Source organism: Notamacropus eugenii, chromosome 1, assembly GCF_028372415.1.
Source record: "Notamacropus eugenii isolate mMacEug1 chromosome 1, mMacEug1.pri_v2, whole genome shotgun sequence".
Lineage (NCBI taxonomy): Eukaryota > Metazoa > Chordata > Mammalia > Diprotodontia > Macropodidae > Notamacropus > Notamacropus eugenii.
In genome coordinates this window covers 275,756,874-275,783,330 of record NC_092872.1, presented here as the reverse complement: position 1 = coordinate 275,783,330, position 26,457 = coordinate 275,756,874, and the positions used below count along the sequence as shown (strand labels likewise).

Sequence of the window (26,457 nt, the reverse complement as noted above, 5' to 3'; positions counted from 1 at the left end):
CCAGGTTCTACTTCAGGCCCTCTTTGCTTTATACTATATACTTTTTCTCCTTGGGAATCTCATTGGTTTGAGCTTTATTTAATTAGCATTTCTATGTGTAAAGGTCATTCTTAAACCTATATAGCTGGCAAAAGTCCTTTGCCTCCACCTTCAACTGTCTGTTGGACATCTCAGACAGCCCGCAAGTACTAGATACTCAATCTGCCCAAAATAAAATCCATCATATTTCTTCCTCAAACACATTCTTTCTTCAAACTTCTCCATTTCTATTAACACTGTGTGTGTGTGTGTGTTTGTGTGTGTGTGGAGAGAGAGAGAGAAAGAGAAAGAGTGGGAGGGAGGGGGAGAAAAAAGAGAGAGAGAGAGATGGAGAGAGAGGGAGGGAGAGAGAGAGAAAAGAGGAGAAAGTCACACAAGTTAACAGCTTCACAACTTATAATTTTAGATTCTCCTCAACCCATCTGAAACGTATCAAGACAACTTTGAAGGCGCACCATCAAATCTATCTCCATAGTCTTACATATAGTAGGTTTTTAATAAGTGCTTATTTAGTTGAATTCAACTAATGCCACCCTAAATTTGGTGTTTTTTTTTAACCTGATAGCAGCAACATGAGATGGGAAGTATAAAGGACAGGGAAGAATTCTCTGCTGTCTCCTAAAAAATAAAGATGTAGAGAATATACTATATACAGTACCATATACTCATTATATTTTTATTTGTTTGATTGTCTTTGATTTTATACTAAAGACATCAGCCTAGCTTAAAAGTACAAAACACTTATAAGGAGTGTTTCATGCCTATCTCAACCAAATAAATAAAATGGAACATTTTGTTTTAGAACATTGAGGATTTGTAAGGGGACATTAATTGAAACAAGAAAGTCAATAATGGTATTGATTCTCCAACTTGAGGTACAGAAAAATTTATTCTCATAATACTAGAAAATACATTGGCAAATCACAAACACATGTGTATCTCTCAGAGGAATATTAGATACATTAGCATAAGAGTAAAATTCTCAAGTAAGGCTATTTCAGTGGATCCTTAAAATTATTAAAGTTGGATGACTTACTAGATCATATTCAGGAAAACAGGATTTAAGTGAACTAAAATCACATTTCATTTTTCACATTTTTTTTTGGTAATACTTTGAGGAAAGAAAATTGTATGAGAAGCAAATTTTATTTTATTTTGAGATCCTCCATTGCAAATGAATGGTAGGTTGTATCAGAAATCATATCAGGAACTGGGAAATGGCTATTGAGTAAAAATAACCATAGTTAGTACTTTATGATCTGCAAAGCTCTTTATGACTATTATCTCCTTCTATTCTCGAAAGAACCATAGATAGATGCTATTATCAACCTCATTTTACATATGACAAAATTGAGGCACAGAATAGTTATGCAACTTTTCCAGGGACACAAAACTAAAAAGCTTCTGAAGTCAAATTTTAACTCAGACCTTCCTGTTATTAGATCAAAGACTCCATCTACTATACCACATCGATCTCTAGTGATTTCCCTTCCTCTTTTTCCTTTTCCTTTTCCTAAAGAGTTACTTTTCTATGCTTGAAAATAAAGTTAGAGATATAATGCACTTTGTAGATTATATAGAACTATGCCAACATTTTAGAGATAAAGAAATGGGCCAGCAAAGTTAAGGCACTTGCCCTGAGTCACAAGCGAGTAGAACCAGTCAGGTTTCTAAACTTGGTCCCCTGCTTCCAACTCCAGTATCTTGTTCACTACATCTACATGTCCCTTACAGCAGGGTCTCATTACATGGGATCCTTTAATTTGATTTTTGTTAAGATTTTAGTAAATGTTGTTCAACATAATCAGTTTCCAATAATTACAGTACCAGGATCATTCTAAGTTTTATTTTCTGAATTTAAAAACATTATTATAAGAAGGGGCCCAAAGATTTCACAATGAGGGCCATGACACTCAAAAAAGTTTGAGAACATTTGCCTTAGAGTCCAAAATTATTTCATGTCATAGAGAGAGAAAAAGAAACAGCAGTGTTGGGTGGTAAAAAAATAATTGATTCAAAGACACTTTCATCTTATAATTTAGTAACAAAGCTTCAAAATGTGAAAGCCAATATTCAACTTCAGATAAAGGCAACAAGGCATAAGGGCTGGACAACTGGCTACTCCATTATGGACACATGGATTCAAATCCTATCTTTCACACATATGCACTGTGTGACCTTAGACAAGTTATAACCTTTCATTGTTTACACAAAAGGTGTCAAATATAGTCCAAAAACATTCCCCAATGTGGCCTGGACCAGACTAAAATATAATTGGGAAAGACTTAGCAAGAAAAATAAAATGCAGTAAAACAAATAACTTCACATTTTTCACTTAAGTTAATATATGCCCTGTTGGGACACTTTTGTTCAGTTTAGTTGTTCCATTTTCCCTCTGAATTTGACCTCAGTGATTTAGAGAACTCTTCAGGAAAAGAATTTTTAAGATAATTGTGTATGCACACTGGTAAAGTTAGAGTCAGGGAGAGAGTTCCCCCCAACATGGAAAGTTCCCACCACCAAGGACCCTGCCCAAGCTGTGGTCTGCCTTGAAAAGTGTAAGAAGGCTCTTCACTTCACCTTCTCCAGGTGGAACGATAGACCCATTCCTCTTCCACCTCAAACATTCACACCTACAAACACACTCAACCCAAAGGGAGGTATGAGGGAAATACAACTGTATCTCATTCCCAGCCTATCTGAATTCTAGTGTTGGGAGATGGGCCTATCTCCTGATATTCATGCACAAAGAATATTCTGACCAATATTCATTCATAAGAGTGTGGTGAGAAGAATTGTGTTAGTGGTAAACCAGATCAAAGGAATATGATTAAAACGCCCATAGTTTTGCATTGTTGCGGTACTATGTAACGAGGTACATATAGCATAATGCATTTGCAATATAACTGGAAAGTAACTATGGAAAGGGCTATAGAGTCAAAGGACTTCAGGCTCAATCCAATCCAAAAAAAGTTAAGGAAGTGTTAGCGACTCTTTGTCTAACAGTGGATTAGGCTCCCAGGATATAAAGTGGGGGTAGAGGAGAGATAAATAAAAGCTTCCTGTCTACAAGGAGTTTGCATTCTCCAGGTGGGGGTCATGTAAACAGAAAACACAGTCCAGAGAATAGGAGGATGGCATTTAAATATGTAAAGAACCTTCACATGAGGGAGAAATTAGCCTTATTCTGCTTGGCCAGAGAGTAGACATAGGCCCAGTGGGAGGAAGGGGAAAAGGGGCAAACTACAGCTTGTTGACAGGGGTGGGGTTGAGAGTAGAAGGGAAGTTCTCTCAATTAGAGGTACCCCAAAGTTGAATAGGCTGCATCAGAATGTGTTTTCACATGCACTGTCAAGTAATGGCTAGGTGGTCATTTGTCTGGTAGAAAGTTTACTTGGTATTAATTGAGAAAAAATTATCTCTGTGGTTTCTTTCAGCTCAGAAATTCATTGATTCTGTAATTCTCTCTTCTTTTCTTTTTCTTTCTCTCTCTCTTGTATGTATGTGTATATATGAGTGTATGTATACATATATACACATACACACAATATAAACTTATATACATACACACATGTGTATATCTATCTATCTATACACATATTTATCCAACTATGGTCCAGAAAATGACTGGAGCAGGTCTATCATGAAAATGGAAAGTTTAGGGTAACTTGAATAGCCTTTTCTAGAATTTACTACATGAATTTTGAAATCAGACTGACAAATGGGTAAGCAATCTCCTTCACTGGAGAATAAATTATATTATTGAGATACTAGATAGGGACACTCAAGGAACTGAGAAATGCAACTGTGACAATCTATTATAGTACCAAATGGGTTAAACGTCACATAAGGGAACACAGAAAATACACCTCTCCTTAGAAAGCTAGATTTCAAAAATAGTCTGCAAATTGAAAGGGTTAAGATATTTACCATGCAACAATTGAAAGGAAAGGAGAAATAATTTTACATTTACTAAAAGAAAAACAACTGAAAGCACCAAATAAATCATGACATTACACAGACAATTGTTTAGAAGGTCACAGGTAAGGTGACCAAGAAAACTGAATTTATAGTGACATTCAAACAGAAAGACCTGCTGAGAACAGATTATTGATAACTATGACCATGATTTTTGGAACTGAAACAAACAAAATACATACATACATATATACATATATATGTATACATATATATACATGCACACATACATATATATGCGCATATACATATATATGCGCATATGTATGTATGCATGCACGTGTGTGTAATCAGCAAAAGTCCAAGAAAAATGTATAGTTTCCACCTTTTCTCACCGTTCTCTTGAAGATGTCACTCCTCTTTCAGTCACTGAGGTTTCAAACTTCTCTTCATTCTTACTTATTCCTCACAAACAAACAGGTACTGAATCTTATCCTTTCTCACATAATTTCTCCCAGCCTTTCTCACACAATCCCTATCTCTCCACATCTATCACTCTTACATGGGCACTCAACATCTCTTCACTGGGTTGTCACAATAGACTGTAATTGCTCTTCCTGCTTTAAATCTCTGCCCACTTGAATCCAGTCTCCACACAGCTACCACAGTAATTTTTCTAAAAAGTAGGTTTAACCATGTGACCCCTCCCCAGTGATTTCCTATTAAGGACCCATAGGATCAAACATACATCATCTTTTTAAACATTTAAAGCTCTTTACACACTGGGCCATTTCCATGTTTTCTAAATATATTATAGATGATGCTCTTTGATGCTTTTTGATTGTTCCTTACCCACAATATGCACCACCCCTGTCTATGTTTTTGTAATGACAGTCTCAGTGACTAGAATGCTCTTCTTACTTATCTCACTTTCTTGAAATCCTGGTTTTTTCAAGACTGAACTCAATCTTCTTTATGAGACTGTTACTGATCTTGTCTTTCCATAACTACCCAGCCAATAATATCTTTTCCTGCAAAGTTACATTCTATAAGCTTAACATGTTTTGTTCACAGACATATATGCCTATGAATACATAGATAAATGCATCCATGTGTAGGATATGCTTAAGCTTTCACCTCCACTGTGAAGGTATACAGGGGGTAGATGGGGGCAGATCTATAGTTAGAAGCCAATGATAGGTGAATAAATAGATGAAATTCACCCTTTGGAGTAGTAGAGTTATGCTAATAAGGGAAGAAAAAGAGACTATTCTTTGGACTAATTATTCCTCTTCTTATTAAGCCCATACCAAGGAAGAGTCATCACTTACTGAGATGAATTTTCTCTAATGATGCCCAAAGCACTCTTTATCTGAATGTCAATTTGCGTTTGCAACAATTACAGAAATCTATACCACAATGTCCTTTAAAAAAGATGGAAAGCAACATGTGTGAGTCCCGGAAAATAAAATTAATAGTATCTTCTGAAAACATACCAAAGATAATATGCATTTCAATCAGAGCTGGGCTCCTTAATATTTGAGATTAAGTTTAATATTAAAAAATCTCTATTATCCAGAAATAATACAAATAGTTTTTGATCTTAAGTTGTTGCTGTTCTCCCCAATTTCAAAATTACTTTGCATGTGTACACGAGTGTGAATACACACATGTATGCATACACACTTGACTTTTTCTTGTACACTGACTTTTTCTTATGCTGTCTAGATGTCACCTCTGATAGAAGAAACTACTTTCTCTGTAGCCCAGAGGGAAGAAAGCCTAGTCCTTTACTTCTTTGCTATGGCCACAATGACCTATGGTGACTTCCTTGTCAGACTTCCCAGTTTGACCACTATTGGGACAGAGGCAGTCATACCATGACTCTGAGGATTCCAGGTGATTTTTAGGTTAGACCATCAGGCTAAGGAATCATGACTACTCATGTTTTACAGATGTCCTTCAGAGCTCAAAGATTCTCCTCTTTACCAGTGTTTACAGAGAATAAAAAATAGAGATGAGAGTAACCTTATTGACAAAGCGAGAGAAAGATGGAGCATCTCACTCAGAATAACCTGGATTTGAAATGTAATAGCACTTTTTCCTGAAATTGGAGGGTGAATGGTCTTTATGACTTCTGAAGAGTAGCCAGTGGGAATGATGGCTACATGTTTGCTTTCTGTGGGCAAAATGTCTCAGCTCATCAGGTTGAATTTCAAGGGAAATGCACATTTGATATAAATTGCACAATTTTCTTTTCATACTGTAGTTATTTAAAAATAAAAAAGATATATAATGATGCCATTGTTTAGCGTATTGGTGTTCCATATTAAAATATAAGTTTCTTCAGGGTACCTGCATTATTGCTATTTATTTTTGTATAACATATGACTAGTTTCTGGGACACAGTAAGAGGTAAATGGATAAATGAGTTGATAGATAAGAAAGATTTGAACTAGTTAAATCTGATTGGCTAGTCTAAAATATAAATTGTTACTGGTTTTTTTTGTTTAAAAATTAGAATACCTTAAAAATATGCAAATTTTCTTCATCTATGACAACAAAACATAAGATCAAATGAGATAACAATTGCAAATTATTTAGCACAGTGTCTATGACAAAGAAAAATATATATAAATACTAACTAGTATTAGCATTAATTATTATAATGTGATAGATAGAGATCCAATCTCAGAGTCAGGAATAATATCATGAGTTCCTTCAACCAAACTTCATAGAGCATGATTTCAATGCTCTTTATAATTCACCTTCTTCTGGATACACCATAGCTTATCATGTTCCTTTCTGAAAAATATGGCTCCTAAAATGGGCTAAATATAGTACACCAGATATGGGCGCATACTGGTTGAAACTTAAGTCAGAAAAGGGTTAATTCTTGCCTACTATTTTGTTGAAGTTGAAATTTGTAGCAAGAAACCTGCTACAAAATGTATGAATGGCTGTATTGATAATTCATTTTTGCTTATTATGAATTTATTTTTGCTTCATAATGGGAAGATCTTTCCCATCCATTAATAGGCCTATTTGACCTGCTTAAATCACATGGAAGCCTAAATCACAAGTGGTGAACAGGTGGAATAGGAAGGGTAGAACAGGAAGAAGTAGAGCTAGAACAGAACTGAGAGGAAGTTAGTCAGAAAGCAGTAAGAGCTGAGAAGGACACAGGTAAGCAGGCAGCTAGCTAGTGTGAGTGAGAGAGATGGTTTGTGATTTGTTTAAGGGAACTGGTTTGTGAGAAGCCTAACAGAGTGAAGGCTTGGGGCTGGCATTTCCCTCTGCATTGTTACTGTGTATAGCTTTCTTTGTTACTATGAGTGATTTGACTTTCTGGTGTTGGGATTTGACTTTCTGGTATCTGAATAAATGTTTTGGTTCTGTCCTCCATGTGGCAAATCTTGTTGTTTTTCACAATTCAGAATTGTGTCAGTATATGCATGGCCACTGTATGTGATGTCAATATCACAGTGGTGCTACAATGGTACAAAGTTAGGAGGAAGAGATCACCCAAACCTAATAAATTCCAATACTAGATTCAAAAACAATAAAAATATGGCTAGATATCATTTGAGATAAAAAACAATAAACTAATATCCAATATTATATAATGCCAACTATATGCTAAGCACTGTGCTAAATATTATCTTATTTTGATCCTCACAAAAACCTTATGAAGTAGGGAATATTATTATACCCACGCTACAGATGAGGAAACTGAGGGAACTAGAGGTTAAATTACTTCTCTGAGGTTATACAGCTAATAAGTGGGTAAGGCTAGATTTGAACTCAGGTCTTCTTGACTCCAGACCCAGTGCTCTATCCACTGTATCACCTAGCTGGATTTTGTGAAGACTTCAAAATCAGTTTGGATGAATCCAATGTCCTGACTACCCTCCCACCAAAAATCAAATAAAGAAATAAATAAACTTAAAAAAATTCTTAACAGAATCAGAGCATTAAGAAAGATGATCATCTTGATGAATTCTGTCTTAGACCCACCCCTTCTACTTTCCCATTTGAAGCCTTGTATTTGATTCTGGGGACTCTATTTTAATAAGGGCATTGACCACTGAGTTCATCTAGAGAAGCATGACCAGATGAATGATCAGGAAAATAATGTTGTATGATGATTGATTGGAAGAATCAGAATCTTTAACCTGAGGCATTTAAGCTTTAGGACAGATGTGAGTTGTGTTTTTACATACTTGAAAGACTGCTATAAAGAGGAATAACTTCTTCTTCCTGTCCCTAAAGTATACAAGTAGGAGAGATCTTTGAGAGCTTCCACAAAGCAAAGAAGGTGAATTATAAAGAGCATTGAAATCATGCTCTATGAAGTTTGGTTGAAGGAACTCATGATAGTATTCCTGACTCTGAGATTGGATCTCTATGTATCACATCATAATAATTAATGCTAATACTAGTTAGTCTTGAAGGTATATAACCATAGCTCAAAACCTTTGGTATTTTGAGTTTGCATCACTGACATCAGTGAAAAGGCATAATTGGCATATGGGATAATTGGATGTTGCTAAGGTGAAGAACTATGGAAAAGTACGTTCCCATGGACAATCTCACTACTTTCAGGCAGCAAAATGGTAATGTTTGACTAGCTTGCTTAAGTAAACTTCCTGAAATCTAAAATCAATAGTTAATATTTCATCTATTTCTTGAAATGTTCCAAAGAGAACCACTAGTCACTGGGGAACTACAACATATATCACCATTCTTGACTTTGTAAGCCTCTATTAAACTCCCAACGTGTGCCTTCACTTATTATGCTTTCTTTGTACTATCCTGCTTTGATTTTGTTTCAAATATGAACATAACATTTCTTTGTATACCTTGTGGAGAGGCTCTCTGCAAATAAGAATTTCTATGTGTTTGAATGACTTTTTCCTCATAACTCCCAGTAATTACACTGATTTGAATAAATCAGAAAATGCAGAGAACTGAGTCAATTCTTTTAGCCACAAGGAGAACATTTTCTAGTAATTAGTTACCAAAAGTGGAATGAGCTTCTTTTGGAAACACAGAACTCTTTCCCATCACAGAGCTTTTAAAGAAGATACTAGATGATCACTTGGGTTATGGTAGAGAGGATTCTTGGAGAGTTCTAGAAGATTGTACTAGAATCTTCCAGTTCTGTGATTCTGATGTTCTGTGACAATCATAAAGAGAGTCTTGTACTTGGATTTAGGTTCTAACTCCTCACTTATCCAGTGGCTATGACTTTAGTAATGAAATATTTGTATTTTAGTGTCTTCATTTGTAAAAGAGAGAAAACAATATTTCCCATTTTCTCAAATGGCTGCTGTAATGTAAGCTGTCCTTTGTAAACTGGAAAAAATTGTAAAACTCGTACCCATTATTACTCTATTTTCTTAGAAGAAAGGCTTACTATTCATAATGTCTTCTTAATTCCTGCTAATACACTGAGGGTCAATGAAAAGAGGGATCAAACTTTGTCTCCTAACCAGCTTAAATATCATATGGCTACATAGATGAGAAGGGATTTCTTGATTAATCTCTTCTAGGGGCATATTTTAGTCTTTAGCACCCTCCCATTAAAGTTTTCTGAAAACACTGAAAAGATAAGCCAACATGTTTTTCTTTTTTTTACATTTTATATATTTTTCCTTAATTTTACTTTGAAATGAAATACCAAGACATATTTGTAATCTTAGCATTAGAGTTAGTGGTAAGCTGTGCAGAACATCAGCACGTATCCCCATTTGTCTCAGTAACATCTACAAAGCATTAGAAAGAAAGAAAAGTGAGCCACTGACCTCATTCACGGTGGCATAGTAGCTCTCGTGCTTGAAAGTAGGGGAGTTGTCATTTCTATCTCTCACCACAATTCGAACTTCATGGTAGATAACGGTACCCACTTTTTTGTTCACACACTGGACTTTTACCACAATTGAATGGATATTCATTGGTGGCTGCAAGGAAGAAAGGACATTTTTAAAAGGATAAATGTAACTACATTTAGTCCTAATTAGTATTTAAATAGTATAGCTATTATTTCTAAATGTTATTCTATATTAGAAAGACAAATAAAAATATGACTTCCCTTTAGGAGCTCATGTAGTTTCAGATTACCTGGAGGGTGATAGGGGATCATCATAATCTGTTTCTTTCATAGATTAAATCTGGAATTCAATAAAACATATGCTATATCTATCCATATAGCATATATCTTAATGAATTGCCATAATATATGAGTGTATATATATGTATAATATAGAAAACATATATAGATACATTATATATAACTGATTAGCAATGATAAAAGCAAACATTATTACTATGAGAAGTATTGTCTTATGGACACCCCGATAATAATATAGTATAGTTTGTAATATGATATTATCTCATAACATATTAAATACTTTTTATATTTCATGTCATATCAGAGCACTAAAACAATGCATACAAGATGTTAGGTACTATATCAATGCTAACAACTATTATAATGATGAAGTACATTATAGCATCTTTTGTTATTACACATATATACACATATACATATACATAGGTGTATATATGTGTGTGTGTGTGTGTATGGAGACATATATGTGAAGAGAGAAAGAGGGAGAGGGAAGGAGAGAGAGGGAAGGAGAGAGAGGGTGGGAGAGGAAAGATAGAGACAGAGAGAGATAGAGACAGACAGAGAGATAGAAAGAGACAGAAAGACAGAGAGGCAGAGACAGAGAGAGAATGGTACATATATAGACACCTAAATGAGTAAGTGGACCTGGAGTCAGGAGTCATAAAGACCTGAGTTCAAAGTGTGTTTAGACACTAGTTGCATGACCCTGGGCAAGTCAATTGACTTCTGTTTGTCTTAATTCACTGGAGAAGGATATGGTAAAGCCCTCCAGTATCTATGCCAAGAAAATCCAGTATCAGTGTGCTGTGGTTCAAGGGGTCACAAGGAGCTGAACTTGAATGAACAACAGAGCAGTGGATGGAACTTGCATGGGACTTGGAATCAGGGAGAACTGGGTTCAGATTCTGCTCAATTAGTAGCTGTGTATCCCTGGGCAAATCATTTTGCTCCTCTCAACTTTGATTTTTCATCTACAAAGTCACAATAATAGCATGTACTTCAAAGGGTTGTTTTGAGGATCAAATGAGTTAACAAGTATAAAGCAAATTGCGAACCTTAAGATGCTATACAAATGCTAGTTGTTATTTAACAACAAAAGTAACATAGCAGTGACATAGTGTAATGGAAAGGAGACTAGATGGGGGGATCAGAGTACCCAAGTTCAAATCCCAGCTCTACTCCTAACCTGTATGACCTTGGTTATTTGCAAATGTTTCTGTTTTCTCATCTAGACAATGAGGAGTTCATACTGAGTGACATCTCAAATGCTTTCCCACTCTAAACCTTATCAAAAGAAACAAATCCAGTGGGAAGAAGGAGCAGTAATGTACAATACAAAGGCATAGAGCTGTGTACAAAGCTGTATAGTATGGGGAAGCAGAGTTGGGTTCAAGGTCAGAAGGAGAAAAACAAAAATACAAAGCCAAAGTCATTTCACAGTGGAAGCATGTTCCAAACATTTCAGTTAGAAAGATAATAGAAAATTGCAATAAAAGCAGGATTCAAGAGTATTGGGAAAGTCTGGTTGATCACAGATTTGTAGGCTCTGATCTGGAAGCAACCTCACAGGTCATTCAATTTACAGAAGAAGAAACTGAGTCCCAAAGAGATTAAGTGTTTTTTCCAGGATTGTATAATTAAGAAACTTCTAAGGCAGAACCTAAACCCCAGCCTTACCGATCTGAAGTCTAGCACTAGGATGTCTTTGACATACACCCATCTGATGAAAATCTCATTCTACAAAATCCTGAGAATCAGACAATTTGTTTTGCTCAAAATATCAACTTTTCCAGGGCAGAAGAAGCAAAAATGGCAACACTTACTTTAAAGATAAACTGTTTTAAGATGTAGAAGAGAATGGATTTTTTTGGAAAGAATGATCATTTTATCTGGGGCATTGATAAACTAGAGTATTTCTAAAAGAGAGCAACCAATATGGTGAAGGATGGGAAAATCTTGTTACAGAATACAAAACTGAGGAAATGACAAAGGTTTCCCGTATAGAAGAGCATTTGGAGTTTGTATATGTATCAAAATTTATCATTTGCACAGTGCTTTATGTTTTATTAAGAAGAAGATATGTATAAATAGATATACACACAAACATGGTATACGTATATCCCTCAAAAGAAACATATATTTATATATGCACATGTATACGTATATGCTTAAATACACACAAGCACGTATAAATATATGGCCACATATTTACTCAGCTATGCATGAATATGTATGTATACATTTAAATGTATATATAAATAATCTTGGTTGTTGTTCACTTTTGAAGTGGTCCACAATGACATCACCATGATAAAGTGAAGTTTCAGTGTGTCTGACTGTGGCTGATCAGACCAATATGAGCTCAGAATGCTCTGCCACAGGTTTGGCACAGATAGTCTGTATGAATTTTTCGGGTGGATACTCTAAATGTGCACATCCTATGTTTATTTTTTGCTGTCTCAATTCTGCTTAGCTCATAGAGCATAGCGTTCTTTCTGATGTGGGCACGTCATGCTGACTGGTCCTGTGCCAGTATCACCCATGTTGCATAGTCAAATCCAAAGCTCTTGAGAGACACCTTGAGAGTATCCTTGTATCACGTCTTCTGGCCACGATGTGATCGCCTGCTCCATGCGAGCTCTCCGTAAAATAGTCTTTTTGGCAAACATACATTTGGCATTTAAAGAATGTGGCCAGCCCATCAGAGTTGCGCTCTCTGAAGCATAGTTTGAATGTTTGGTAGTTCAGCTCTAGCAAGGACTTCAGTGTCTGCTATGTTACCCTGCTAAGTGATCCTCTGAATCTTCCTAAAACGGTTCAAATGGAAGTGATTCAGTTTTCTGGCATGGCATTGGTAGACTGTCCATGTTTCTCAAACATATAACAATGAGATCAACACAATGGCTCTGTAGACCTTCAATTTGGCAGTCAGTTAATACCCCTTCTCTCCCAAACTTTTCTTTGGAGCCTCTCAAACACTGAGCTAGCTCTGACAATAGGTACATCAACCTCGTTGTCAACATGTACATCCCTGCAAAGTACAAGATAAGTGAACTTATCCACAACATACAAAACTTCTCCATTTGTTTGTAACTAATGGTTCTATGTATGGATGGTGTGGTGATGACTGATGGAGCACCTGTGTTTTCTTGGTGTTAATTATTAGGCCAAAACTAGCACAGACAGCAGAGAATTGATCCATACGTTGCTGTATCTCAGCTTCAGAGGCTGTGTTGGGTGCACAATCATCTGCAAACAGAAAATCATGCCCCAACACTCCCTCCACTTTGATCTTAGCTTGCAGCCTTTTCAAATAGAAGAACTTACCATCAGTATGGTAGTTTTGATTCATAAATCAACCCTGTGAGGTAGGTGCCATTATCATACCAATTCACAAATGAGAAAATTGAGGCAAATTGAGGTTAAGTGACTTGGTCAGAGTCACACAACTACCAAATATCTGAAGTAGTATTTAAACATGGTTCTTCTTGTTTCTAAATTCAGTGATCCATTCATGACTCCACCTAATTATCTACCAAGATTTAGTTTAGACATTTTCTTTTTGTGTTGTTTTAACTGAATCAGCCCTTTGCCTTCACTGGTATCAGGAAGTCCTGCTAAGGACACTCTCTCTTAGAATTTGAGAGAATTGCCTCTGGTTCTACTCAGCTGGTATTTATCAGAGACAAGAATTGAAGCAGGATCTCCATTGGCTATTTCTTTCTCTATGTGCTTTGGTATACTTCCTTTAATACTCATTTTAGCATTTTTCAATCTTCGGAAAAACTGTTAGGTGGAAGAGGGACTGGATCTAATATGCATAGTTTCAAAGAGGAAAAAATCATGCCAATGGTTGACAAAGAAAGGAGCAGATATAATTTCAATACGGCAAGCAGGAGGAACATGTATCAATTTGAACTGTCCAGAAATTGAACATACTGCTTTTGAGAGGTCTGTGACATACTGAACTTAGAGTTGGGAAAGCCTGGGTACAAATCCCTCTTCTGACCATAGGCAAGTCACTTAACCTCTGAGATGTTTTCCTTATTTTAAACAGCTAGATGTTATTTAACAACAATGGATAGACGCTGGACTTGGATTCTGGAAAAGCTAGATTCAAATTCAGATTCAGACACTTGCTAACCGTGTGACCCTAGGCAATTCCCTTCACCTCCTTTTGCCTCAGTTTCCTGATCTGCAACATGAGGATAATAACAGCACCTCTATGGAATAATTCTTGTGAGGATGAAATGAGATAATAGTGCAAAGCAAGATGCCAACTTTAGAGCAATATGCAAATATAAGCTATTACTATTATTATGTCTAAAATGGGGATAATAAAACATCCCAGGAACATTTTCAGGTTCATTGGAAGTATCATGCAATGTGATTTTCAAACTTTAAGGTGCTGTATAAATGCTAGTTGTCATCATCATCTTTATGAAAGTGCTGACTTCCCTGTCTTCAGAGGTGTTCAAGCAGAGAATAGACGCTGCAGTTTTATACAGAGGATTTCTGTTTTGAATAGGAGATTGGGATTCCTTGGGTCCCTTCTCACTCCATGATTAGGTGTGTTTCAGTGCTTCAGCAGACAGAGAGTGGATATTTGAATACACATCTAAGACAAGATACATGAGCTGCAGTCATCTTTGGCAGAGGATCTTAAAGGGCAACCATGTGAATGATAGTTGTCTTTCTTTGGGTCTTAGTTTCTATAACTGCAAAATGACTACATGACTGCAGAAATCCTTTTTAATTCTAGGTCTGTGATCCTAACATGTGGCCTAAATTCCGGTTCCAAATTCAGTAGGATTTTGGATGAGATGGCTTCTGAGGTCCTGTTTAACTCTATTTCTACACTCCTATTATACTTAGCCTATAAATATTGCATAAGATATATCTAAAACTTTTTCATTATAATCCTCATCCCATTCAAATTGGCATTATTGGGACAGAAATGTTAGCTCTTGCAAATAGATCCACCATTTTGGTACACCGAGTCACTAAATGGAGCACCTAAATACAGTACATTAAGAACATCCAGGACCTCTGCAAAGGTTTTCACTCCATAGTCCAGTTCCTCTCTTTCTTCCCTCCCTGTTAGCCTAGATTGAACACAAAAGGCAATAAATTCTCACCCTAATGGTTCAGAACTGAAGGCAAGAATTCCCCATGGCTAATATATAACAGACACATTGTAATCTGATGTTAGAATAGATTCCACTCTGCTGTATGGGACAGCTGTAAATATATCAATTGTAGTTCTACTAAGTAGATTAGTGAGAGGTTAGAGACACCAAAATGCTTAGGAATGGGCTGAGGAAACTGTGGTTTGTCTGTCATAGCTAAAGGCAAAAAAATAACTCACTGTAACTTAATTTTCACTAATTCTCTTTAATTGTTTTGTTCAGCCAACAAAGAAAATATGCATATTTTTTGAAGTAACTAATTGCAACAACTATCTTTTATAGACAGCCAAGCAGATGAGCTACTTTACATATTTCATATGAATAATGTTCAGCAATGTGGGAGAAATGTATAATTTTTTTTGCATTTTTATCTTTCAAGAACCAAAAATTTAAAAGAGTCCACATATTGGGACTTTATTGAGGTAATAAATGTAGAGACTAATAGCTCTCTACAAACTATTAAAACAAAAATAAAGAAATTTCTAATGATCTAGAGAGGATATTGATTTCCTGCCCTTTGTAAACACGGTTCTTTGGAAGTGAAGATAAAACTGTATTCCTGTCATCAATTTCAATCCAAGTGTTTCCAGTCTCCACAGGTAGGAATATTGTTTTCAATAGTTTCTCTCTTTCATGTTTTCAAGAATTTTTTGTTATTTCCTAATATCTATAGCAAATGAATAAAAATAATCTATCAGCAAATGAGAAGGCAATGGAGGGGAAGAAACACCACCAGGAGGAGAGGAGAATATAGAAGGGAATAGAAGGGGGAGAGAGGAAATTGGCTTACACTGAGAACTGAAGAAATAAAGGAAAAGTGTCCTCAAAATTCTAAGAAGAAAAGCTATTTTACCCAGTGGGTAATACAGTTTTGGTGTTTTGTTACCTAAAGAGATGATAAAGATTGAAATTATAAATAGGCTTTTGGAAGGATCATAGAAATGGACAGATGCACTATATATGGGGTGATTAAGGGGACTTAAGGATGTTTAAAGCTGTCATGAAAGCAGCTGAAACTTATTCAGGAAGTTTGCTTAAAATATTTTGTGGAGAATACACACATTTATTTATTTTTAGAAAAAAAGAACTTTCTTACTGAAGACAGTTGTACAAGACAGAGATGGCTTAAGACTATTGAAGGAACTTGCTGAGAATAAAAAAGAAATTTCTGAACTGATCCAACCATTCTGGAGAGCAATTTGGAACTATGGTCAAAGGGCTTAAAATGTGCATACCCTTCGACCCAACAATACCTCTTCTAGGGTTGTATCCCAAAGAGATCATAAAAATGACACACATGAACAAAAATATTTAAAGCAACTCTTTTTCTGTGGTGGCCAGTAACTGAATCGAGGGGATGACCATCAATTGGGGAATGACTGAAAAAGTTGTGGTATATGGATATAATGGAATGTTATTGTGCTATGAGAAATGATGAACAGGCAGACTTCAGAAAAACCTGGAAAGACTTATATGAACTGATGCTGAGTGAAATGAGCAGAATGAGGAGAACATTATACACAGTAACAGCTATAGGGTGTGAAGACTGTTTCTGATAGATTTAGCCCTACACAGCAATTCAAGGATCTAAAACATTTCCAAAGGACTCATGATGGAAAACGCCATCCACATCCAGAGAAAGAACTATGGAGTTGGAATGCATAATGAAGCAGACTATTTTCTCTTATGTTTTGTTTTGTTTTTTTCTTATGGTTTCTCTTATTCATTTTAATTCGTCTATGCAACATGACTAATGTGAAAATGTGGTTAATAGGAATATATGTGTAGATGACATATAAAATTGCATGCTGTCTTGGGGAGGTAGGAGAGAGGGAGGCAGAAAAAAATTGGAATTTATGGAAGTAATTGTTGAAAATTGAAAAAGTAATAAATTTGGTAAAAAAAAAAAAAAAAGAAATGACTGAAAAGATATTTGATGCCAAACTTGGAATTTAGGGTGAGTAGAAAAAGATTCGAGAACTAGTGACAATGGTTCTGAATTGGGCACAAAACATCTGTTCCTTTAACATTTGCCCATCACCAGACTTGATGCAATAAACAGAAAAAATCCTAGCTTTGGGGACATCTAGAGAGAGAGAGAACTTCTAGGTTCAAATTCCAATTCTGACACTTACTACTATGTTACCTTAAGCAAGTTACTTCTCTGTTCTGTCTTCAGTTTCCCTATATGTAAAGTAAGGGATTGGGATAATAGAATATGATGTCTTTACCAAATGTACACAAATGACCTTGGGATCATTGGTTATTTTGATTTGGGCCTAAATAATGAATCAAATTTATACTTTGGGGTATTTGGGGACTTGAACAGATTGCCAATGCAAAACTGATGGCAATTTACACTTTGTAGTTAGTCACTATTTTTGAGAGATGAATAAATTCTTTTAAAGGTTGAATGCCTGAAATTAAGAACGCAAAGCAATAGCAATGTTAAAATATGATTTGCTTAAATTTTCTATCTTAACCTCATGGAGAATAACATGTTTATTCTTAGGTTAGGATGTAAATTTTCTGGACCATTCCTGCAAAGGCTGATGAAAATAAGAGTGACTGGAAGGGATGGACTGTGAGGCTGTATTCATTCTAAATGGATGAGCCATTGAGCTTTTATTTGGATTATGTGACAACAACTGTCACCTGGAGACCTTCACTAGTGATACTACTGAAATGAGGTTGATGATCAAAACCCACAGTTATGAACTTCTAATTCCACATTGCAAATATTCCTAACTCACTGAGCTAGATAATTCTAATTTCATATATATACCAATACATACATATATGTATATATGTACACACACATATGCATACACATGTATTTATATGTGCATGTGTATATATGCATATATGCACACATATAAATACATGTATATATAAATGAATATATAATTTAAAATGGTAATATATGTTTATATATGTATTGTTTTATATTTACAGTATCTCAGTGTCATTTCCCACTTTACTCCATTTCAGAAGACTGGCTGACCAAACTACATTGGGCTACAGTTGTCTACAATTCACAGAAAATACACAGGTCCTAAAGAAGGCTTATAGGATACAGGTTTTGCCATGTAATAAATACTGTTCAAAGATCATTGCTGCTGCCTAAGAAGCCTGACTGAATCAAGGAACCAACAGAAAAGCTAAGGACCAGAACTGACCTTGCCCTGTCCCATTTGTTTTCTCACCAAGGGGAATGCATAAATACTCAGAATTATTGAGAGGATAAGCAACTTCTCCAGGATCACACAAAGACCAAGAAGAGTTGGGCTATTCAAACAAAGGATTTTAAGCTCCATGTATAGCACACTTTCTAAACCCATCCCCTGCATCATGTTGAGTGAAGCTCAAAAGGTAGAAATCTAAATATTCAAATTTATCCCCATGCCATAGTGATTTATGTTTCTCAAACAAGAACATTTCCAAGATTGATTTTCCCTCTAGATCTTGGTTTCTACTTTTGAGGTGTGTGGCCACCTGGTTGTGAAAATGATCTGAGCTTTCTACAGGGAGCCCAGCTATATTATCTAAGATTGAAAATGGTGACTTACTGCTCATCATCTCTACTTCCAAGGCAATAGGTGCTCACCAACCCCAAACAAGGTGTTGGGATCTTATGGTTCCACATGGCAAATATTGCTAACTCACTGAGTTAGATAATTCTAATTTATTTTCACTAGGAAATCTCAACTGCCAAGAGAAATGAGAGGTTACTGAAAGGATGAGCAACCTGTCCAGGGTCATATGGGTTCTCTCTTTGGGAGGAAAGATTTCTTCTTCCATATGATTTTATGTAATTAGCCTAATTCTGCCTTCTCCTCATCTTGGGGTTATCCTTTCATTCTCTCCACCTCCCTTTTCTCATCTCTGATCCATAGCAGCTGTATAATATTGGGGCAAGCCATTTAATCTCTCTGTATTTAGTTCGTATATGCTTATACGTATATAGTTTTGTTTTTCTGCTCAATAGCATATATTCTTCCTGAATGAAGGGATAATTCATCCTTTGTATTTGTATCCTCAGTGCCTAACACAGTGCCAGACTCACAGTGATTCTTAATAGTGAATGAATGAATCTCACTTTCTTGATTGTGTTGTGATATTAGATGGGAATGTTAAAAACGTTATAGCAATGTCAGCTGTCATTACATTCACCACTGCCAGCATCATCATCATCATCATCGCTGCCACCACCACAACCACAATGTTCATTGCCACTGCCATCAGACTGGGTTTGGGAAGCTTGCTAGTATTGAAGATGTCGCATGTATTCACTATTTCATGCTATGCCCCTTGCCTCACTTGGGTATATGTAAATGTCATGTTTATCATCATCTCTCAAGAGGCATTTTTCACTTTCAACAACTCTTTTTCTATTTGGTTTTACAGGCTGGGGCTATTAATTTCATGTGCAGTACTGGGTCTGAAGTTAAAGAATCTGTGATCACGTATCAGTTCCCTCACATACTACATTCTGACTTTGGGTAGGTTCCTTACTTTCTTTGGGTCTGTATTCCATTATTTATAAAATAAGGGCATTAGACTGGAAAAAGTTGAGATCTCTTGCAGAACTAAATCTCTCATGCTGACATTTTGTGAGAAGATTCATCAGTTAATTGACCTTTTAACATGCAGAGAAAGATTTTTTTAAATTTACAGAGCTAGAAGGGGAACTTTAAACAATCAAAGACATTACATGGAATATAAACTCCATTTTTTTAAACAGATGGGAAAAAGTGATGGCCTTTGGGAGTTTATTTGATGAGTTACATAACTAGTAATACCATTATCATCAGAGCTCAATTTATAATGCTGGGTCTCCGATTTTGAGCCCAGGGATGATGATGATGATGATGATGATGATGATGATGATGATGATGATGATGATGATGATGATGATGATGATGATTCTATCATAGCACTCCAGGGACCAATTTCTTTATTGTTATTCTTTACCAATGCAGGTACAACCATCTGTATGGATAAGAGACCGTTGAGGGGCTGTTGTAAAAATACCTATAATTCAGTCAATGACCTTCCTATGGTCAATGTCATATTGGATCACTTGGAAGTTATCCAGCCTGGTCCTCAGAGAATGGACACTCATTTGTCCTTGGGGCTGGGCTCAGATTCTCACCAAATTGTTAGGATGTGCCTAAGATTTTACCCTTTGTGCATAGTTTTTAAGAATCCAGGTGCCCAGCACAACATGACTAAGATACCAGAAATTACTTAATATTATTCTAAAATGTAAAATTATAACTAGTTTCCAAAGAAAGTGACAGATTTTACACATCACCAAAGAGACTAAAATATTTCCATCCATTTTCATGAATGCCATCAATTTAATTTACACAGATCAAAATGTCTTCTGGTCTCCCATTCATTAGTTTCACATTACTTATTTATGGTAAGATCTTGATATGAGTTTCCTATATTCAATTGTGGTTTCTTTGTAAACTTTCTGAGTCTCTATAGAAAATGAGATTTAGAGAAAAGAGAGTACAAAAGAAATAAACTAACATCTCTGTCCAGGACTCTGCCGGTGCTATTTAGAAAAAGCGTCTGTCTGACTGGATCCAACATCACCCAGTAATCCGTGTTGTCCTTTAATGAGAGTTCAATGGTAGGATTGGGGCCCCCAGCTGTCCCTTTGATGAGCATGTTGTCCACGATGACTGTACCTGCAAGCAAAAAAAAAAAAGGAATCTGCTTAAAACAACCTATATGCCTGTGCTCTTTAGCAAGCCCCAAAACATTTCACCAAGTGATGAGATGCTGATCTCCTTTTAAGTAGAAATTCTGAACATTTACTTTAAGAATTAGCTTTGATAGTGTTCGCTGTGGGAAAGCAGACATGATCACAAGCAAATACACTGAAGAGATTATTTGAGGGGGAAGAGGTGGGCACGTGAGAAAATATAAGAGTAGGTATTTAGCCCGAAAGTTAGATCCACCATAGGCTGGCTTTCTACCCTGTTCATATTATGAGTTTATGCCTCCTCACTTCCCACTCCCACAGTCCCACCTCCACAGGCATTATCTTATCATGAATAAAAGTAACACCAGTAATAGCAAAAGCTGATATTTCAATTCACTCTGGAAAGCTTCTGATATAGATATTCAGAGGAGAAAAGAAGATAAAAGATTTTTTTAAAAAGAAGTAGATTCTTCCCACAGTGAGAGTTGCTGTGGTTTATTTTTTTTTCCCTTTCCATGAAGCAAATCCTTAAAAAATAAATCTGAATGTTCTTTATGTCCACCTGCTGGATTGTGGCTCCTCAAAGTTAGTCATGGCATATGGTACTCTTTCAAGGTGATTGCTGTGGCAAACACCCAGGCAATAACTGGGCCACTGTCAGATAGCACTGAGAAAAATGCCAATCCTCCTCTTTTCAGCACATAGCAATGATGCTGCCTTAAGTTCATGTTACATGAAGGTGGCTTTAATGGACTGGAGTGTAACCCAAAGAAGATTAGATTGAGGGTGTAGATGCTAAACACTGACCTGAACTATTCTGTTTTAAACATTTTTTTCTGTAAATTTTCCATTTTATTTCTTTTTTATAATTAATTTGTTTTAAGTTTTCAACAACCACTTCTCTAAATTTTAAATTTTCTCCCTCTCCCTTCCCTGAGACAGCATGCAATCTTATATGAGTTCTACACATACATTCTTATTAAACACATTTTCACATTAGTCATGTTGCATAGAAGAATTAAAATGAATGGGAGAAATCATTGGAAATTTTTATGACTTTCTTAAGGAAGGGAGATCAGACATGCTATTCTTCAAGCTAGAAGGAAAAAATATGAGGAGCAACATGTGGGTGTTACAAAGAGCAAACGAAACTACTTCATACAAAAGATTAAGCCTTATCCCTCTTGCTCTTCAATGTTTGTGACTACTCAGACAATTACTTTATGTTGATTTTGAGCTTATTTTCTTCATTGACTTATGTGTATATGTTGTTTTCCTGACAAATGAATATGAGCTTCATGAAGTCAGAGGATGTTTCTTTTGTTGGCACTGTATCAATTAATCAATAAGCATTCATAGGCTAGGCATGAGGTCAAGCATTAGAGACAGAAGGACGAAAGTAAAATGGGACCTGATCTAGAGAATCTTACTTTGTAATGGGGGAAAGAACATGCACACACACACACACACACACACACACACACACACACATATGGCACAGACACAGGAAAAAGGCAAAAGATAATTTTATGGGGACACCAGCAATTGGGGTTTGGGCTAGAGAAGCTTAATATACAGAAGGCATTAGCAGTTGTGGGGAGTGATGTAGATAAGGACTTCTGTGGACAGTAGCATTGAACTGAGTTTTGAATTGAAATTCATATCTGCAGTTTCTAGAACTGAACCTGGATAATAGCAGGCATTTAATGAACTCTCTTGATGTTTAAATGGATGAGAAAAAACACTGAACAAGTATTGCTGTCCTTAAGTAAAATGGACTACCTCAGGAAACAGAGGGTTTCTCCTCACAGTATGTTTTTGAACAAAGGCTGAATGCCTGGCACACAGTATGTGCGTAGGCAGTGTTTGTTGACTTGAAATGACTAGAAGGAATTCTATAAAAGGATGGGTTAAAGCTGATGCCCACTTAGGTCCCTTCCAGCTCTCAGATGTTGAGAAGTTTTGTCAAAAGAGAAAACTAACCTAGAGCAAATGTTTTCCATTGGACCTTTTTATAAGTCATATTCCATATAAAAGGGATGTGGCACTAAAAATGAAAATATAACCTCTTCAAGACACTAAAGTAAATTGTGAACATCCAGGGAATTCACTGCCTGAGGATATCAGGCAAGAATATATTTACAGTATATAAATAAGAATTTGCTCTTGAAAAATGCCTGAGTGAAAAATAAATCTTAAAGCCACAAACCAAATTTGGAGTTGGGGGATAAAAGTCCCTTTGGACCCTGAGCAAGCATAGTAGGCATTTGTCTCTCATCAGTTTATAGACTGACAATAGGATACTGTGGGAAGATATGGAGCCTGTGGGCTTAGTTTCACATCTTAACTTGGTTATTTTACTTTTGTGTGGGATCAGTTTCTGAATTTTTACAGTGAAGCTCTCAAATGACCTGATCTCTCAGATCCCTGTAAGCACATAACCCTCTGTGACCAGATAGTGTGCAAATACTAACATTAACCACATCCATGCTAAGGTTTGTTCCCATTCAACACCACAGATAGGACATTCTTATTTTTAATACTCAATGCAGGCATTCCCACCAAGGGTATAGATAACAGCACATCTTTACCTGCCCACTCATAAATGATCCTTATATTAGATACCCACAGGCAATCTGTCCAATATGCTGGTATCTATCTTTCTAGTTTTCTCTCCTTTCTGTTCCTAACAAGGAAGTACATGGATTGTCCATTGTTTATCCCATATCTTTGAAATGGAAAGGAGCATTTTTATATAATGTGTGTTACTTATGTTATCTGTTTTTACTTCAGCCATCTTCCTTTAAAAGAAAACTCACCTGTTTAAAGTAAATGTACTAAAAGCTATAAGCAACCTGTTGTTTTAGTTTTAATTGTATCATTCCTAAAAAATGTGGTTTTCTCTCAAGTCACACAAGATAAATAGCTGGATCTCTTCCCATTTCCCCTTTTAAACATCATGTAAAGCATGGATTAAGAGGAGAGATCAGTTGCTCACAGCTGGCTTTGTCCATCCTCTGAAATGGCAAGTCAATAACTTTCTGTCAAAACACCTGAATGTTCAGATAAGACACTAATGGCATTTTCACTCTCCTTCCATGAATATTTTTAAGGCCCCAGCATGCACCTGTCAGTGAGTTGTGCACATACCCATCCTTGGTCATGTGGTTCTGTCTGTCATTCAGGATCTGTGTAATTGGTGAATTACATGCAACTCTCTTCTCTGTTCCAGGTAAAGAAAACAAAACCATCTTTGAGTTCACATAGTTTGCTGGCTATGAAAATATATTGGTGGATCCACTGTGTACAAAAACTTGTGGATGAGAGTTACTCTCTACACCCCTACGTCCATGCTTTATTTAAACCACACAATATGAAAAAGACATATCCCTATCTATATAGATGTATCTATATACATATATGCATCTATGGATTTGAATCTTATGTGAAAACATATGTGAATGAAAAGTAAAGATACTGTAACAATAATTTTAAATACCAACAAAATATTTTGAAAATACTCAAATTGAAATTATATGTCTATTTAGCAATATCTATTTACAATCAACAATATATCCATCCATCTATCTTTCCATCTATCTATCTTTCTATTATTTTCTTCATCCATGTAATATCTAACAAACATCCCCTGCTCTCAGTTTACCTTAGAGTTTTCTGACTGCTTTGGAATTAGCAATCTGATAGTTTACACCATATGCAAATTACCTACAGGTAGAAAAGTGAAGTCTCACTTAAATCCTGAAAGTTGTTTTCAAGTAGGTGAAGATTGATAGGTAGAACAGAGATTTACATTGTTCTGATTGGCTGCACATGGCAGAACTAGGTGAGACAAATGCGTGGAAACTTCACAAAAGCAAAATGAGCTTTGAGCTAGATATAGGAATGGAGACTGTCCTTGTGATTTCATTGCCATAGGGCGCATCCGGTTAAAGAAATCCCTCATACCAAAACAGATGGCTCTGATGTAGCTTATTTTCAGCTCCAGCAAGGATTAGGCTTGGTCTGCTTAGTACAGAACAGACCTAGGAGGGTGGTTAGAAGTTTCAGTGGTTGTGATTTAATTCTTACGATTAAAAAGAAATTGTTGAAGTTATCTCAAAGTGCAGCGAGTTGTATGAAGAAGGAGTGGGATCCTTTTTAATGGACATCTTTGAGCAAAAGGGAGCTATCCACTTTGGGAGAATCCAGGAGAGGAAATGCTTCAGGTGTGGGTGTGAGTGGCCCTATCTGAGGGGTCTTATAGGGATGAGACTCTGGGCACCTGGGGCCAGATGATCTTGATGGCTCTTTCTAATTATGTATACTATGATTAAATGGTAGTATCATTTTTTCCCCAAAAGATACAAGTGACACCAAAGGGGAAAAATGAACTAAAGATTGATATGTGTGATAATAAGAGAGGATGGATCTGGGACTCCAATAACCCACTTCAAGTTCCTTGAATGCCATCAGAATTCCTTGTCTTTATGTCTACAATATTCTTAACAGAGTGTCAGGAACAAGGCAGATACTTAATAAATGAATGGTTCTTGACTGCCACGAATATAAATATTTTGAAGTCAAGGATTATTTTCACTTTTTCATTGAATCCTTAGAGTCTTTCACTGAAGGATGTGTTTCTATTAGGGAGTTCCTATTACATTGCCTAAAGAGGGGCAAAATTAGCCCAGGTCAAAACTGAGCAGATCAAAGTATCCATTTCATTCAGGGATGGGTCAGACCCAAGGGGGACCATTGCACTTCAAGTCTAGGTGAGACCCAATATCTCTTTCTCTCTCTCTTTACATTTATCTTTCTCAATGTCTCCTTATAAAAAATGTATATAAATAGATAGGTCTATAGATTGCCATAAATCTCTTTCTCTCTCTCTCTCCTATCTGTTGTTCAATCCTATCCTATTTACCATCTAATTATGTTCAGAATGACTCAAAAAACAAGCTGAAATATTTGATTTCATTGGATTTGGTTTTGTGCCAATTTATTTTCTCTATTGCTCTCTGGTTAATAGCAAGAGATCTAGATCAAGGCCCTCAGCATGCTGGCTGGACCCTCCTGCTCCTTGCTGTGAGATTTTAGGTTGGGTATGGACAATGTCACTAGCATGTGAGAGAGTATGACTGGGATTTTGATTGGTTCCATTGCTGAAAATACTTACAGTGATAAGCTTACAGCTCTACTGGTGTATCAATGCTTTCTGAAGAAGAGTAGAGTTAAAATCTAAGTCAACACCATGTCTACCTTAGCACAGGATGATAAATTTTTCTTCATTCTTTTAATCCTTGATAGGCTCAGACAAGTCTGGGCTGCATAAACAAATCAAGGCAGTAGATGACTGTTTAATTTTAAATTACTGCAACCTTTCTGAGGCCCAGATTTCCATGGCAAAAGGGCAAGTCAGTTCCATTGCCTGAATATGATATTTATGCTTTACCTTTCTA

General features: G+C 36.2%; 1 protein-coding gene across 2 annotated transcripts in view; it reads right to left on the bottom strand.

The window, feature by feature from the left end:
* Positions 1 to 26,457, bottom strand: part of PCDH15 (protocadherin related 15) — a 2,324,555-nt gene that overhangs the window by 682,562 nt on the left and 1,615,536 nt on the right. For both annotated transcript variants that reach the window (XM_072628920.1, XM_072628919.1), the window contains 2 exons: positions 20,821 to 20,981; positions 9,765 to 9,920 (listed from right to left, as the gene is read on the bottom strand). In XM_072628920.1, coding sequence (XP_072485021.1) covers positions 9,765 to 9,920; positions 20,821 to 20,981 — 317 coding nt within the window. The remainder of the gene's footprint in view (positions 1 to 9,764; positions 9,921 to 20,820; positions 20,982 to 26,457) is intronic.